This window comes from Schistocerca piceifrons, chromosome 5 (genome assembly GCF_021461385.2).
Source record: "Schistocerca piceifrons isolate TAMUIC-IGC-003096 chromosome 5, iqSchPice1.1, whole genome shotgun sequence".
Lineage (NCBI taxonomy): Eukaryota > Metazoa > Arthropoda > Insecta > Orthoptera > Acrididae > Schistocerca > Schistocerca piceifrons.
In genome coordinates, this window is record NC_060142.1 from 278,062,613 (window position 1) to 278,079,367 (window position 16,755).

General features: G+C 38.9%; 1 protein-coding gene across 1 annotated transcript in view; it reads right to left on the bottom strand.

The window, feature by feature from the left end:
- The window catches only part of LOC124798941 (short stature homeobox protein 2-like), a 183,661-nt gene that overhangs the window by 56,977 nt on the left and 109,929 nt on the right, over nucleotides 1–16,755 (bottom strand). The window contains exon 4 of the mRNA XM_047262474.1: nucleotides 11,977–12,034. Within this exon, the coding sequence (XP_047118430.1) occupies nucleotides 11,977–12,034 (58 nt within the window). The remainder of the gene's footprint in view (nucleotides 1–11,976; nucleotides 12,035–16,755) is intronic.

Below are 16,755 nucleotides of genomic sequence, written 5' to 3' on the forward strand. Positions count from 1 at the left end.
TAATTACGTTACTATTACACCGTATAGGAAACGTGCTCATGGGGAAATACTTAACTACATACAAGAGTTCTAGAACCTGCATAAATTGGAGGAAATTAATCAGACTTTCATGTGAACATAGCACCGATATGTATACACTGACTAGCAATATTCTCACACACTCTTCTAAATTTATCTAGCGCTTGTTTCGTAAACACTTGACCATAAAATCACAGAAATTATCTCTACAATACAAGATTGTATAACATCGTATCTCGATATTTTTCAACTTACAAAGTGCCTCATGACATTCACAATTATACATTTATTGTACATATGTAAGAAAAGTGATTGGTCCTCCTTCCACACACTTATCTTTGCATCTGTAACAACGAAAGTACTGCACCATACCTGTTCCTAAAACTCAAACGCGCGGAAACTTATACAACACAAGACGAACACGTGTAATACACTCCTGGAAATGGAAAAAAGAACTCATTGACACCGGTGTGTCAGACCCACCATACTTGCTCCGGACACTGCGAGAGGGCTGTACAAGCAATGATCACACGCACGGCACAGCGGACACACCAGGAACCGCGGTGTTGGCCGTCGAATGGAGCTAGCTGCGCAGCATTTGTGCACCGCCGCCGTCAGTGTCAGCCAGTTTGCCGTGGCATACGGAGCTCCATCGCAGTCTTTAACACTGGTAGCATGCCGCGACAGCGTGGACGTGAACCGTATGTGCAGTTGACGGACTTTGAGCGAGGGCGTATAGTGGGCATGCGGGAGGCCGGGTGGACGTACCGCCGAATTGCTCAACACGTGGGGCGTGAGGTCTCCACAGTACATCCATGTTGTCGCCAGTGGTCGGCGGAAGGTGCACGTGCCCGTCGACCTGGGACCAGACCGCAGCGACGCACGGATGCACGCCAAGACCGTAGGATCCTACGCAGTGCCGTAGGGGACCGCACCGCCACTTCCCAGAAAATTAGGGACACTGTTGCTCCTGGGGTATCGGCGAGGACCATTCGCAACCGTCTCCATGAAGCTGGGCTACGGTCCCGCACACCGTTAGGCCGTCTTCCGCTCACGCCCCGACATCGTGCAGCCCGCCTCCAGTGGTGTCGCGACAGGCGTGAATGGAGGGACGAATGGAGACGTGTCGTCTTCAGCGATGAGAGTCGCTTCTGCCTTGGTGCCAATGATGGTCGTATGCGTGTTTGGCGCCGTGCAGGTGAGCGCCACAATCAGGACTGCATACGACCGAGGCACACAGGGCCAACACCCGGCATCATGGTGTGGGGAGCGATCTCCTACACTGGCCGTACACCACTGGTGATCGTCGAGGGGACACTGAATAGTGCACGGTACATCCAAACCGTCATCGAACCCATCGTTCTACCATTCCTAGACCGGCAAGGGAACTTGCTGTTCCAACAGGACAATGCACGTCCGCATGTATCCCGTGCCACCCAACGTGCTCTAGAAGGTGTAAGTCAACTACCCTGGCCAGCAAGATCTCCGGATCTGTCGCCCATTGAGCATGTTTGGGACTGGATGAAGCGTCGTCTCACGCGGTCTGCACGTCCAGCACGAACGCTGGTCCAACTGAGGCGCCAGGTGGAAATGGCATGGCAAGCCGTTCCACAGGACTACATCCAGCATCTCTACGATCGTCTCCATGGGAGAATAGCAGCCTGCATTGCTGCGAAAGGTGGATATACACTGTACTAGTGCCGACATTGTGCATGCTCTGTTGCCTGTGTCTATGTGCCTGTGGTTCTGTCAGTGTGATCATGTGATGTATCTGACCCCAGGAATGTGTCAATAAAGTTTCCCCTTCCTGGGACAATGAATTCACGGTGTTCTTATTTCAATTTCCAGGAGTGTATTTAAGTTTACCCATTACCACAAGTTGTAGACAAGCAGCGTCTTCACAAAATCACGTGACTGGCCCGGTTTGATGTTGAGAACATGCGCAGTAATCTACGCTCAGCTCATAGATATATGTACTCAATGCTGTGTCCTTCAGAGATTCGAGATACAGCGATATAGAAAGGGTCGCACACGGTGAGGCCAGCCTCCAGTGTAGCACAACATAGTTACGATCTGACGTCATAGAGGGCGCTCGAAATACGGACTATGTCATGCTCCTGCCTTACGTCATGCAAGTATTTCCGAAGTGGAAAACCTTCTGCCAAGACAGAGTGTATCAACAGTTCGAGATCGTCAACATCGTGCCTCAAGACAGTTTCAGTTATCTACAGTCGCCGCCAAGGAGAGCCCATCTGGATAGTTATTTTAGTCGTAACTCATTCGATTCGTATTGGATTAATCAGTGTTCAAAGATTGATCAGTGCAAATGAACTTCAAACTGCATTGCCAGACATGTATAATTTATTTATTGTTAATTGATGCTAATCTGTGTTGCTGTGAGTTTTGGCGTAATGTAACTAAATCTATTTGGCCCCATGATGAGGCTGCATAGTTGCTGCGTGCAAGCAAGCCTTTTCAATAACAGGAACTACTTTCGGTGGTTTGCATTTGTGTTGACACCAAGAGTATTTGGTGAATACAGCAATAACATTTCACCATATTTCATTGCTGCACTGATTCCGCCATTGCAATCTAAATTCCCAAAGGAAGTCTGGTTCCGTGGAATTCCTTCTTTTTCGGACTCGGGGAAAACCCTAATACTGACCTTCTCTTATCTGTGGCATGTGACACCTAATATCCTCGGCTTTTGACACTGTTTACTTTTCGTCTGTACTGGTCAGTTCAAGTCTGATCTCTTCCAAATCTGTTCTTGTCACACAGTCTGTTTTACCATCTCATTCCGTGTCCCCACATATATAAATTGCTGCCGCCACCACTTTTAACATGCCGCACATCTGGAGATTGAAGCTCTTCTGTCCGTGTTCACTTACAAATGGATTTTTTTTCTTGGGGTAGGGGGGGGGGGGGGGGGGTAGGAGGGGGGTAGGTCTGCCTTCAGCAAAATACAATTTTATCTTTTCTTCTATTTCCCAGACATGTTTCGCTGATCGTGTTTTCGTATTTTGTTAACAGTGATAATGAAATTTACAAAGTGCAGTTTTTCACAGTGACAGTGATGCAGAAAATAGAAAAATGACACTCTATGAAAGAAAACGAGCGCAATTAAAACATAAAAAACAGCAAAACCACAGTAAGTTGTAACAAGAAAGAAAACAAAAGCCTACTGATGACGCGAAACATGTCTGGGAAATAGAACAAAAAAAAAACTATGTTCTGCTCAAGGCGGATCCATCCAAAAACAAATGAAAAGTCCAGGGGAAAAACCTGATAAGTCCAAAATTCCAAAATTTCTGTTTTGTTTTTCATAATTTAATAGACCAGCCAGTGTAGTTTTAGCTCGTTTTACAGAAATGCTCAAAAACCTGATGAGTGAAAAGATATTCTGAAATCTTGTAAGCACGAGCAGGCGAAAAACATTATAAGTCCACGCAAAACAGGGGAATATCCTGAAAAGTCCAGAGAATGCAACGATAAAATTTTTTTGACTTAATGATTCCCAGCCCGCGCAGGTTTGTTTTCACTAATGTTATCGTTGTTTTGTCGTTGTTGCCACAGTCATTGTCGTGTATAAGTTGACCATTGTTGTTAGCTTTGTGGAATTTGTGAAGGAAGTTAGATCTAGCATTGTATTCTGTCAGTGTAAAATGAATAAAGAAGACAGTGACTCATCTACTTGCGAGGAAAACTATAGAATATCATCAAAGAAGCTGACAAAGAAAAGGAAGGAGTATGGTCACGAGAAGCCTCCAAACGTTTAAGATTGCAGTCACATGAAACAGGAGAACCATGTAAGTGCAAAAACAATTGTTTTGATATTGTCAGTGATGAAAATAAAAGAAATATTATTAATAACATGAACCACTTTCAAAATCAAGTTCAATAAATCTGTATTTAAGTGGTTTAATCACAGTGGTCTCTGTACAGCGAAGGGGTCCTAGAAGAGAAGAGCAGGAAGCAAAGTTTCGTGATGCATCATACAAATTCAGTGTTTGTATTTCCATTAATGGAAATGTCCAAGAAGTACATCTGTGCAAGCAAGCATTCATGTCATTACATGGAATAAAGAAGGGCAAGGTAGATAATTTACTGAAGAAACTGAAATCTGGAGACCAACCTCTACAAGACGGCCGACTGAAACACAGATCCTGCCCACAGGCTTTGAGAGATGAAACACTTGCAATAATAAGAGGGCACATTAAATCCTTTAAAGGTCGCAACAGCCACTACAGTTTGACGAAGTCAGAAACAATTTACCTACCAGAGTCTTTGAATATTGAAAAAATGTTCCATACATTGAAGGAGAAGTTTCAGGATCAGAACGTGTCGTATGAAACATACCGCACTATATTCAGTTCAAATTTGAATATAAGTTTTGCATATCCATGATCTGATACTTGTGGCTCCTGCGATGAGTATCTAGCCAAGAAGAAAAATTTGAAGGAACTGACTTTAACATCATCTGTTGAAAATAAAGTAAGGCTTCATTCCGAACTTCGACCCAATGAAATAGCCCATGAACTGCATCTCAGAAAACAAAAAGTGTTCTATGACAGGAAAAAAAAGCAAAGATGGAATGTCAAAAAAATCCATCAAAGGTTGCAATTATGATGGACTATAGCAAAAACTTTCCTTGTCTAAATATAAAGACAAATGAAGTTTAGTATAAACGACAGCTTTCTGTATTTCTATTCAATGTTCATATTTGGCAGCAGGGGACAGCTATTTTTACATGTATCCAGAGAGCACAGGCCAAAAAGGAGCAGACGAAGTTTCATCGTTCCTTCACCATTTTGTGCACAATTTTCTAAATCCAGAAGTCAGACATCTGGAGATCTTCTGTGACTCATGCGGAGGGCAAAACAAGAATACCACTGTGTTCAGATTCCTTCACCATCTGGTCCATACAGAAAAACGATTGGACTATGTAAAGATGACATTCCCCATAAGAGGTCATTCGTACCTCGAATGTGATAAAAATATTGGTATGATAGACCAAACTCAGGAATGTCAAATTCCAAAGGACTGGTGTCAGGTTTTTCTAAATTCACGCACACAGCCTTCGCCTTTTGTCATCACTGATGTTGAGGAGCAACCAGAGATAGGTAATCAAATGCTGGACAGAGCATCTGGATAATACAATACACAAGGAGTAACTCCCTTTCCAGTCCAGGCCAATAAGAGAACTGGAGGCCACACGATACCATGCAGCACTGGTTCAGCGTAGAGGAAGCTACAATGGAGCATATGAGCAAGCTTCATTACTTCTTCGTGGAAAGAAAGGGCAAGATTCCAGCCTGAAAGAAGGCGAGTTCAGCCTACCCTCAGCTAAATATGAAGGTATAGTAATTCTTTTATAGCAATATGATTTGAAAGTCTTTTTTATTTATTGAAATAAGAATTTTTTTAGTATTAGGCATATAGTTATTTAAATTAAGGAATTCTGATTTTTTGCAGGCGATCTTAAAATATCTACTGAGAAATACAGAGATTTAAGAGACTTAAAAAGATTTTGCCGTAGTGAAGTGCAAGTGTATTTTGATCGTCTTTTGCATTAATCCAACATCAAAAAAGCACAGGACCTTTTATAGAAAATTATTAAATGATTATATGAGATAATTTGTTGTAGCATGAATCTGAAATCTTGTAGTTACCTGCAATCTGTTATGGACTTGCATATTTTTCCTCTGTACGACCTGCCTTCGTAATAAAATTGAATCATATTATTGTAAATCCTATTCAGATGTGTATAATTTAAGCAGTACTCTTTCTCTGAAAGGTATATTAAGGTCTAAAACAAAAATGAAGAACAGAACTTGAAAAACTAAAATTTTATGAGTCTTGAGACTTTAAATTTCGTCTCCTGAAAAAAATAAGAATTGTGACTTACCAGGTTTTTCCCTTGGACTCTTCAAATCTAATAATTATTAGTTTACACCAGTGTTTAATACATCACTCTACCATAACTTCCACGAAATTGATGTTTAGAGAAGTACAGCATTGGAAAAGTATTCATCCAAAAATTTGAGTACGTGATATAAGTGGCCTGAGGGATTAAAACAGATGGTAGTCCTTGCATAAGATTTCCTAAGCCCAGGGATCTCTCGCACATAACTAATGATACAGGCACGTGGATCAGAATACTTAATAGCCGTGTGCCTAGATTGCATTGTGACCGTTTCTACTCGTCACTTATGTTCTCAATTCTGCAAGCACCAGCTATAATTCAACCCTGTAACTGTTTGTTTTATTCCTTGCAAGCTGCGGTACATGCACATAATGAAAACCACAGACCAGTCATATGATATTTGTGAGCTGTTATCAGCATTTCATAGACAGGGTATATGTAATGCATTGCACCCTATTGCCCTGCTGTGCGTTTAATAGCACCTGGACTATCTGAACATCACTATTCGGGTATTTAGTTTTAATTTTGATACTTGTCACAGTTTCTTGAATTAACGTTAGTTCATCGTAACAATGCTACTGATCGATCACTTTCACAAGTGGAAGCATGACTTTCGTGACACAGCTCGCTGTTGGTCTCGTGCCACAATATACGAACAGAAGTATTTTCATTACACACAGTTTATAAGCCTATCTGAATTAGAATGTTCTCTGAATGTTTGTTGATTCCGTAATAAGCGCGACGCGACTGACTGTTACAGCGACAACATGAGACGTGAATGCGGAAAGTAGACTATTCGTAATAATTAACAAATACATTTGCTGACAAACACTGATATAAAACATATAACTTCTACTATGAAGATTTTAACCGTTTTTGGCAACACAACAGTTGGTGTTTTTGTATGCAACGCGTCCGGCAATACTCATGGGGCACATCAAAAACTGATGCAGCACCATTAAAACCTCATGCACCTTACTAACAATTACACTCTGCACGTTAGAGAGATGCAAGATTCTGAGGCGGACAGCGATACTACAGTAGGCATACAATGTGTAATGCAATTGATTTATGAATTAGGACAGCAACAATTTATCACAACTTTGACAACATGATATGTGACACATGGACTAAACGCAGTATGCACTCGACGTAATCAGTATTTCACTAAGCGCTGAGACAGAACAAAGGTGTGCAGACTACGTAAGTGTGAATGTGAGCGGAATGCCTTTTCTTTCAGTCGTTTCCGCCTACGTTCGCGAAAATAGTCTGTCTGTTATATTTATTTTAGAGGACGGTCTTTCCCTTTCGGAGTTAACATGAAGAAACAAGCAGTCTTGGTTGCAGTGTCAAATTTTTTTGTTGTTTCCCAGTGACGCGTTTCACCTTTATTTAGGTATCTTCGGACTGGCTGATGTTTGGTAGCGATGTGTACATGGGATATCGAGTATAAAATATCTCAACAGGTAAATGCTTTAAAAACACTGCACGGTGCCCTTATTACGGCATGTAGCGCAGTCCAGTGCAAACCAAACGGGATCAGGCCTGGGACATTTACCTGCTGGGATATTTTATGCCCGGTATCCCATATACCAACCGCTACCAAATATTAGCTATTCGAGGATGCCTAGATGAAGGTGAAACGCGTTATTAGGAAACAATAAGAAAAATTAAGTCTGCAACCAAGATTGCTTCTTTCTTCATATCATACATATTGGCTGCTGTACCAAACCCATTATGAACTGGAAAAGGCGTTCTGAGTTCCCATAATCGACCTTCTATGATTTGCAGGCTGCGTGTGACTGGTGAACCAAGTTGGATTTGTTGCTGACAGCAAGTACGGTTAGCGTATGTATGGGCGCCTTTTGCTGATTGGAATTCTCCCTGAAGTCTATTAGCTCGCAAAACCATCAACGTCGACGGGCCCTCGCACAAGTAACTGTAAAAATTCTGTGTTAAACATGCACTCTGAGACGAATGATTATAATTTCGCAACAATCAGATGATTGATTTGCTTAAGAGAAAGAGCTTCACAAACTGAGCAAGTCAATAAAGCTTTGCTCGATATATGACCCTTATGCAAGCAGTTATTCGGTTTCGAATTGACTGATGGAGTTGTTGGATGTCTTCCTGAGGGATACTGCACCAGAGTCTTTCCAACTGGCGCGGTAAATGGTCAAAATCTCCAGCTGGTTGGAAGGCGCTGAACTTTAATGCTCCAAACGTTCGCAATTGAGAAGAGATCTGGCAACTTTACTGGCCAATGTAGGGTTTGACAAATACGACAAGCAATAGAAACTCTCGCAGTCTGCGGGCGAGCATTATCTTGCTGAAATGTGAGCGTGTCTCGGGATTTTGATGATATAACGCTCTAATTGGACACAATTTGGCACATATCTATCAATCAGTGCCAAGCCTCATAATTGATAGTATAAGGGCCGGGGTGGACCTAGACGTTATTGAATTGCTTCTTTTGTGAATAAATCATCAAGTTTTTATGAAATTCTACTCATTTGCTTGTCTGTACATGTACATCACATCTACCGATATCCATCCCATTCGGATAATTCTTTCGTGGTGCGTCATCTTCCTGTCTTAGAATGTAGCATGTAATTTCTAGAAATCCTTGCCCTTTTCAAAACTCTTAGTTTTCATGCTACATTATTCTCTGAACAGAGATATTCCAATAGGTAAGACGATTCTTTACGCTAAGAGACCTACCTCCATGCTTCAAGTGTCCAATGGTGGAAATCCAGCGCCCAAACCGACTAAACAGAGATACCTATGTGCAGCGCCGTTTTCTGCACCCCATAACGAGCAGGAGGTCTATATGGTATCCTCATTAGCCCTTACGCAGTATACAGGGTGGTCCATTGATCGTGACCGAGCCAAATATCTCACGAAATAGGCGTCAAACGAGAAAACTAAAAAAGACCGAAACTCGTCTAGCTTGAAGCGGGAAACCAGATGGCGCTATGGCTGGCCCGCTAGATGGCGCGGTCATAGGTCAAACGGATATCAACTGCGTTTTTTAAAATAGAAACCCATATTTTATTACATATTCGTGTAGTTCGTAAAGAAATATGAATGTTTTAGTTGGACCACTTTTTTCGCTTTGTGATAGATGGCGCTGTAATAGTCAAAAACATATGGCTCACAATTTTAGACGAACAGTTGGTAACAGGTAGGTTTTTTAAATTAAAATACAGAACGTACGTACGTTTGAACATTTTATTTCGGTTGTTCCAATGTGATACATGTACCTTTGTGAACTTATCATTTCTGAGAACGCATGCTGTTACAGCGTGCTTACCTGTAAGTACCACATTAATGCAATAAATGCTCAAAGTGATGTCCGTCAACCTCAATGCATTTGGCAATACATGTAACCACATTCCTCTCAACACCGAGCAGTTCGCCTTCCATTATGTTCGCACATGCAGTGACAATGCGCTGACACATGTTGTCAGGCGTTGTCGGTGGATCACGCTAGCAAATATCCTTCAACTTTCCCCACAGAAATAAATCCGGGGACGTCAGATCTGATGAACGTGCGGGCCATGGTATGGCTCTTCGACGACCAATCCACCTGTAATGATATATGCTATTCAATACCGCTTTCGTGGTGCGTCATCTTCCTGTCTTAGAATGTAGCATGTAATTTCTAGAAATCCTTGCCCTTTTCAAAACTCTTAGTTTTCATGCTACATTATTCTCTGAACAGAGATATTCCAATAGATACGACGATTCTTTACGCTAAGAGACCTACGTCCATACTTCAAGTGTCCAATGGTGGAAATCCAGCGAGCTATGTGTCGGTCATCCATCATGTTGGAAGCACATCGCCATTCTGTCATGCAGTGAAACATCTTGTAGTAACATCGGTAGAACATTACGTAGGAAATCAGCATACATTGCACCATTTAGATTGCCATCGATAAAATGGGGGCCAATTATCCTTCCTCCCATAATGCCGCACCATACATTAACCGGCCAAGGTCGCTGTGTTCCGCTTGTCGCAGCCATCGTGGATTTTCCGTTGCCCAATACTGCATATTATGCCGGTTTACGTTACCGCTGTTGATGAATGACGCTTCGTCGCTAAACAGAACGAGTGCAAAAAAATCTGTCATCGTCCCGTAATTTCTCTTGTGCGCAGTGGCAGAACTGTACACGACGTTCAAAGTCGTCACCATGCAATTCCTGGTGCATAGAAATATGGTACGGATGCAATCGATGTTGATGTAGCATTCTCAACACCGACGATTTTGAGATTCCCGATTCTCGCCCAATCTGTCTGCTACTGATGTGCGGATTAGCCGCGACAGCAGCTAAAACACCTACTGGGGCATCATCATTTGTTGCAGGTCGTGGCTGACGTTTCACATGTGGCTGAGCACTTCCTGTTTACTTAAATGACGTAACTATCCGACGAACGGTCCGGACACTTGGATGATGTCGTCCAGGATACCGAGCAGCATACATAGCACAAGCTCGTTGGGCATTTTGATCACAATAGCCATACATCAACACGATATCGACCTTTTCCGCAATTGGTAAACGGTCCGTTTTAACATAGTTAATGTATCACGAAGCAAATACCGTCCGCACTGGCAGAATGTTACGTGATACCACGTACTTATACGTTTGTGACTATTACAGCGCCATCTATCACAATGCGAAAAACGTGGTCCAACTAAAACACTCGTATTTCTTTACATATTACACGAATATGTAATAAAAAATTTGGGTTCCTATTTTAAAAAAACACAGTTGATATCCGTTTGGCCTATGACAGCGTCATCTAGCGGGCCAACCATAGCGCCATCTGGTTTCCCCCTTCAAGCTAGACGAGTTTCGTTCTTTGTAGTTTTTTCGTTTGATGCTTATTTCGTGAGATATTTGGCCCATCACTATCAGTGGACCACCCTGTATATATGCTACATCAAACTTTTATTTTTTCCTACTTCAGGGAATAATCAATATTCGCTGTACCTGACTGTGGCATATACTTCACACCATGTACTTTCTCTGCATTATTTATTTTACTTTTTGCAAGTCCCAGGAGCTCTCAGGATCTGCTTGAAGTAAGCCGTTTATAGCAGAATAAGCAAGCCTTCGAAAAAGGAAAGATATTTCTTTTTGTTTTCAGTACTTTTGGTCCAGGAGGTGTTCAGAATGTGCTATTATACACTAATATACCGTACACTATCGTATGAATTTAGCTGACTGTTGCAAATATTTCAGTTACTTTCCAGAATAAGTAGTATTTGCTTTGAACGCCTCATAAAATTTGGTGAAACACATCAATTTCTTAAATGTAGTATTACAGTCTTATTTTGTTCTAGAACAATGCATTGATTACCAATACAAACTTCACATTCATAAAGTCTAAGCTCAGGATATGGGATGGTTTAGCTGCTAACCAGTTGTAGTTGTCCAGCGTTGAAGTAGCGTCTATGATCCGTAATAGCAACAGCCACACTTGCTATCACGTACTGTTGCCCTCAACAGTACACTCACAGTAATCAATGGTTTGGCTGAGTCAAGATACTCACTTTCAAATATTAACGCTGACGTTTGAATTGCCCAATTTGTCCGTTACTCACTAATTGGAGTGACCAATGAGTCGAGTAGCGAACAGATGCAGTCATATTGGCCCCGTTTCCTATCATGCCCTTGACTGACACACTGAGAGCCTGTCTCACAACACCCCACATGCGATAGGGCAATCGATTTCATTCTCCCTGGTGACATGGTGCCCGGGAGCGCTCTGTCTCTAGCACAGCACTTACCTGTAATTCACATATTAATGAAATCAATACAAAATCTTAATTGCATTTCCTATCATTGGTTCCACCTGTCAAAGTGCTCCATTTACAGTACACTATCGTCAGTGTTACTGACTCTAAAGGTTTAAGTTACAAATCAGCACACACTCCACTGCAAACTGAAAGATTTATTCTGAAACATCCTGCGTAATAGATATGACAATAGGCATCCACATACCAGTGGAAATTTATTTGGCTTACCTTTCTGCATTTGGCTTTCGTGCTTGCGACACTTTGCACGCCTGTTCTGGAACCACACCTGCAAAATACCAAAGGGATATTCAAAAACAGACATATATCCTCCACATCTAGGAATGAACATTCCTACCTTACATTATGACACTGTGAGAGACATTATTTGAACAACAGAAAAAACGCATCACAATGTGTTTGGTACTGAATGTGACTAAAAGTAATACAAGTTATCAGTTCCAGTTTCAGATTATTACACTTTTTGCTTGTTCAATTTAATTGATGTTCATGACAGGACGTGATTGTGCTGGATACCAGTGAATGTGGGAGTTTAGATGAATGAAATCGGAAATGATGGCAAATATGCCTGCATGGGAAACTGTGGCGACACCATACCCCTACCAACAGCCATTTCGCTGTAAAGGTACAGGATCAGCAGGGCCATGTATCAATCAAAGGAAAATAGAAAATTGAAAATTAGGATTTTTCGTCACATCAATAAAAGGTCATTAGATCATTTGGAATGGAGAATAGGCTCGGAAACTATACGGATGGCAAAGTAAACGTGCAATGTCCTTTGCAAAGGATCCATACTAGCATTCGAGTCAGTTACCTTAAGGGAAATCATAGAAGACTACTTGATAAGGCATTACAGGGATTTCAATGTGGTCGAATGACTTAACCATTGGACCAATTAGCTCATGATGAGAAACAGTGCTTAGGTGCAACAAATGAATGATGATAAATGGAAAAAAGCAACAGTATGGTCCTTGCATTTGTCAGTGGTGGCTGAGTGGACAAGTATCAAAGACAAAGGTTTATGTTCAGTCTTTCTGTCACTTACCAGCAGATGTAAACTGAGGCAATGAGGCCACTTTAGTGTTTCACATTGCTTCACTGAAAAGTGTGCTCCTAAGCCTGTTTCATTTTTATTGTAAGTCCTTTTTTAACAAATCGAAAATTTAGCCACCTTTTCATGTTAGTAGTCTCACACTATGTTTAAAGTATAATGTACAATATAATCACAAAAATAGCTAATGTATGAATATACAAAGTATACAAAAATGCACTAAATACATCAATATAGAAAATATACTATATTTATAGGATGAATATGTTAAGAAAATTTAGTTTCATACATTAGTATTTCGTTCTCCGTATCCTTCTAACCTCTGTATCTTCTAAAAACAGGTTTATCATTTAGCACTGACAGTGCATTTTTATAATTTTTTCACATTTCTGCCAAGTAAACTACTTCTGTATCTATTATTTAAAATACTATTAATATTCTTACCATATTTGTATCAACAATTTCAGAATCAGAAGCGTCGTGTTTTTTATTGATCCTAAACTTTGATAGTTGAGGAAACTCAAGTATCTTATTCTACTTTGCAAGTAGCTGATAAATTTACATACATAACGAACGCATTAAGACACATCTTGGACGTTTTCTGTGAAAATGTATGTTATGACTAATAAGACAAGTTTTGCTCCCCATACATCGCTATATAAAATCTTGTATATGGCTGTAAATAGCAAGTGTAAAGTGAAAGTCTTGAAAATGACGAAAAAAAAATCAGCAAACCAGTTATGTAACACAGGTTTATTAGAATCTTTGATCTAGGTTTCGTTAATTATAAAATTATCTTCTTCAGGAGGAGAGTGTGATGTCTTGTGAACTTCACAAGCTTGTCAACTGGGATATATACTAGGCTCTTAAGATAAGGTAATTCTGTACAGAGGGCACCATGTGTGTAACGTACCAGAAAAGCACAAATAAGTACACTGAGTGGCTTACATAAAATCAATTGACAAAAACTGCGTATGATTAACTACAAATAATCAGTAACTGCCAAAAGAGTAGTGCATGACTATAGAAAATTATAAGCTTATCATTAACACTGCTCTTTCATACACAAGACATTTTTCAAAGCAAATGATGGTAAAAACAAATTATTTCAAACCCTTGTCTCAAAACTCATTATAGCAGAAACAGCTGAAGCATAATAATAAGAATTACGTGGACGGCTTTACGCCCTTACTCATGGCCACTTGATGGGTATTTACTGGCTGCATGTACCGTGTTGAGGATATCATTTACTTCACATACACAGCTTCTTATGTCACTTATCCAGCACTAGATAGTTTAGATTATAGTTCAGATGTCATACTGAAAGAAAACTCCAATATGCACAACTATTTTAAGATATCATGTTTTATTTTATATTGTCACAGTTGTAATTAGATTTTAAAATTTTTTTAGCTTCTTCTTTCACCTAAATGAATCAACAGCCTGTGTTTCCAGAGAGGAAAGATTCATGCATTGTACCTGTAATTGCGCTAATGATTTGATGTTTTTATAGAATTTTTCTGTTATCATGAGTTTTAAGACTAGGGTTTTTAAAATAATTTTAAATAATTTCTTCTGCATTAAACATGTGGTTCTCTCTATTCAGAGTGCTAGTAAACTTAAGAGCCTAGTATGTTAGTCAGTTGACAAGTTTCATATGTGAAGTTGACACTGATGTTATCTGATAATCATGACTTGTCATTTTATTGTTTTTGAAGTGAAATTATATTTGACAAGAGTCAGATGTCTCTATTCCAATGTACCTTTCCAACACAATATGTAACTTGGAAGTGTTTATGCTAAGCTTCTAGTATTTACTATTTCTGTTTTTCTATTTCTAGGTGTAACACTCTCTTTCTAAAGAAGATAATTTTAAAATTACGTAAATGTAGTGTTCTAATAAACCTGTGTTGCACAACTTGTCAGCTGATTTTTTCATCCTTTCCAAGACTATTGCTATATAACCTAAAGTATTTTCAGGTGTCTTACTACCAAATACAGAACACACTTTCATAGCTGTTTTTTGAGTTGCTAAGATATTCCTGCTGCAACTCATAGCATACAAAGAATAATTCGCAATAAAATTATAAAGATTCACAAAAACATCTTCTTTCAAATGAATAATTATTTAAAACTATAGTAATAGTCGAAGGCTTTCAGAAATGTATCTGTTGCATTCAAATTCCACATCTCTTAATGGAGTTTAGATAAACTTTAAGATGGGAGAAGTAGTAATGAGTGTTATTCTCCCTATCTGTCTGAAATACTACAGAAATGAAGGGAAGCCTATCAAATTCCATCGATATATACTGATTTGTGATATATAATTCGAAATTACTTTTACCATGTAATCTGGCAAACTCTTTAGTCTGTAGCTCTTAAAATGACATTGGTATTTTATTATTCTGAAGATTATTTTTAACTAATTCAATATCATATACAGAAATATATCTAACAATTCGAAATTCATACTCCATGCTTTTCACAATAATTTTGTGTTTTGCTCCAACAATCTTTTGTGTCTACACTAGCATCATTAATATCTGACCTCTCAAGAGAAAACTACACTGCTTGACATCTAGGTAAAAAGTAATGGAAATGATTGAAACTGATGGTTTTCAACTTTTTCGTTTATATAGGACAAGAAATCACTTCATCTCATCTCGAAAATTACTATTATATCAGCCAAATTAAAATTGTTAGTTCACCATTCTCATGACTTACAGTTATTTTTAGGTGCTGAACTTTATTACGAATCAGTGCAAACAAATAACGATTTGGTTTCAAAACAAGATACACATCAAACTCTGTATTAGGCTTAAAACAAGCACTGGCATTCATTTATCAGTGAAGAGATCCCCAATGTTAATGAACACAGAAACAGCTAAATGAAAACTGACATTAATTAATGCAAAAGTAATAATTGCAAGAATATGATTAGAAACAGCCTTTCATTTCTGCAATATTGCTAGATCCTAAAAGATTTTCAATACTATTATTTTACCTCCATATACACTTTAACATCCATCTCAGTAACAACTCTATTTGAAACTTAATCTGATAGGTTTCTTTGTACAAACAAATTTTTGAAAAATTTTGATTCTGTATTGACCTTTATGAATAGTAATAGTATCTCTAGTGCAGCATAATTTATTATATTTGGATGTAACGCTTGAATTGATAAATGTAGCTACATATTCAACTTCTGGAGCTTCTGTAAACTCATCTCTTAAAGAAGTAGTCAATTGTTGTCTGAAAATTGAGCTCTTGTCATTAAAAAGGAATAATCTACTCATTTATGAAGTAAAAGAAGTTGAAATTACTAAATGAGTAAATCTGATTGGGGTTCAAAGATATGACTAAAAGGTAAGAAAACAACTACCAATGTGAAAAATTATAATATTTATATAAGTCTGTATAGATGTGGAAAAACAGCTCTAATGATTGTCACCATATTTTAGCAGCACGACGGTTAAAAAGATAATAACAGTTATTTTTATTAGCTTGGATTAACATAAATATCATGTAATAACACAGGAGACAAAATCTGTACTAATATAATTATTTTAGCAGAAAACAATGATAATGATGATGATCTAAGTCTAGATAAGTGCAACAATAATTCAGAAGTTTTACTTGATGTTACTCTCATAAATGAGGTTGTAACAAGAGAATATTTTCTAGAGAAAGACAGAAGGGAAGAGTCTGATTTTATTTAGCTCAAATGTGTTAGAAAGTTCCTACACAACTAGTGATGGAAAATCATAATTTCTTAAAAATGTTTTGAAAAGATTATACCTAATATAAGTAATATTTATGACAAATTTGAAGGTGGAGCTTTAAACTTTGATAAAATGAAAGAAATGTTCTGTAAATTTTGGAATGACAAATTTCACTTTATTACATTGGATTGGAAAACAAACCTAGAAAAGAAAAAT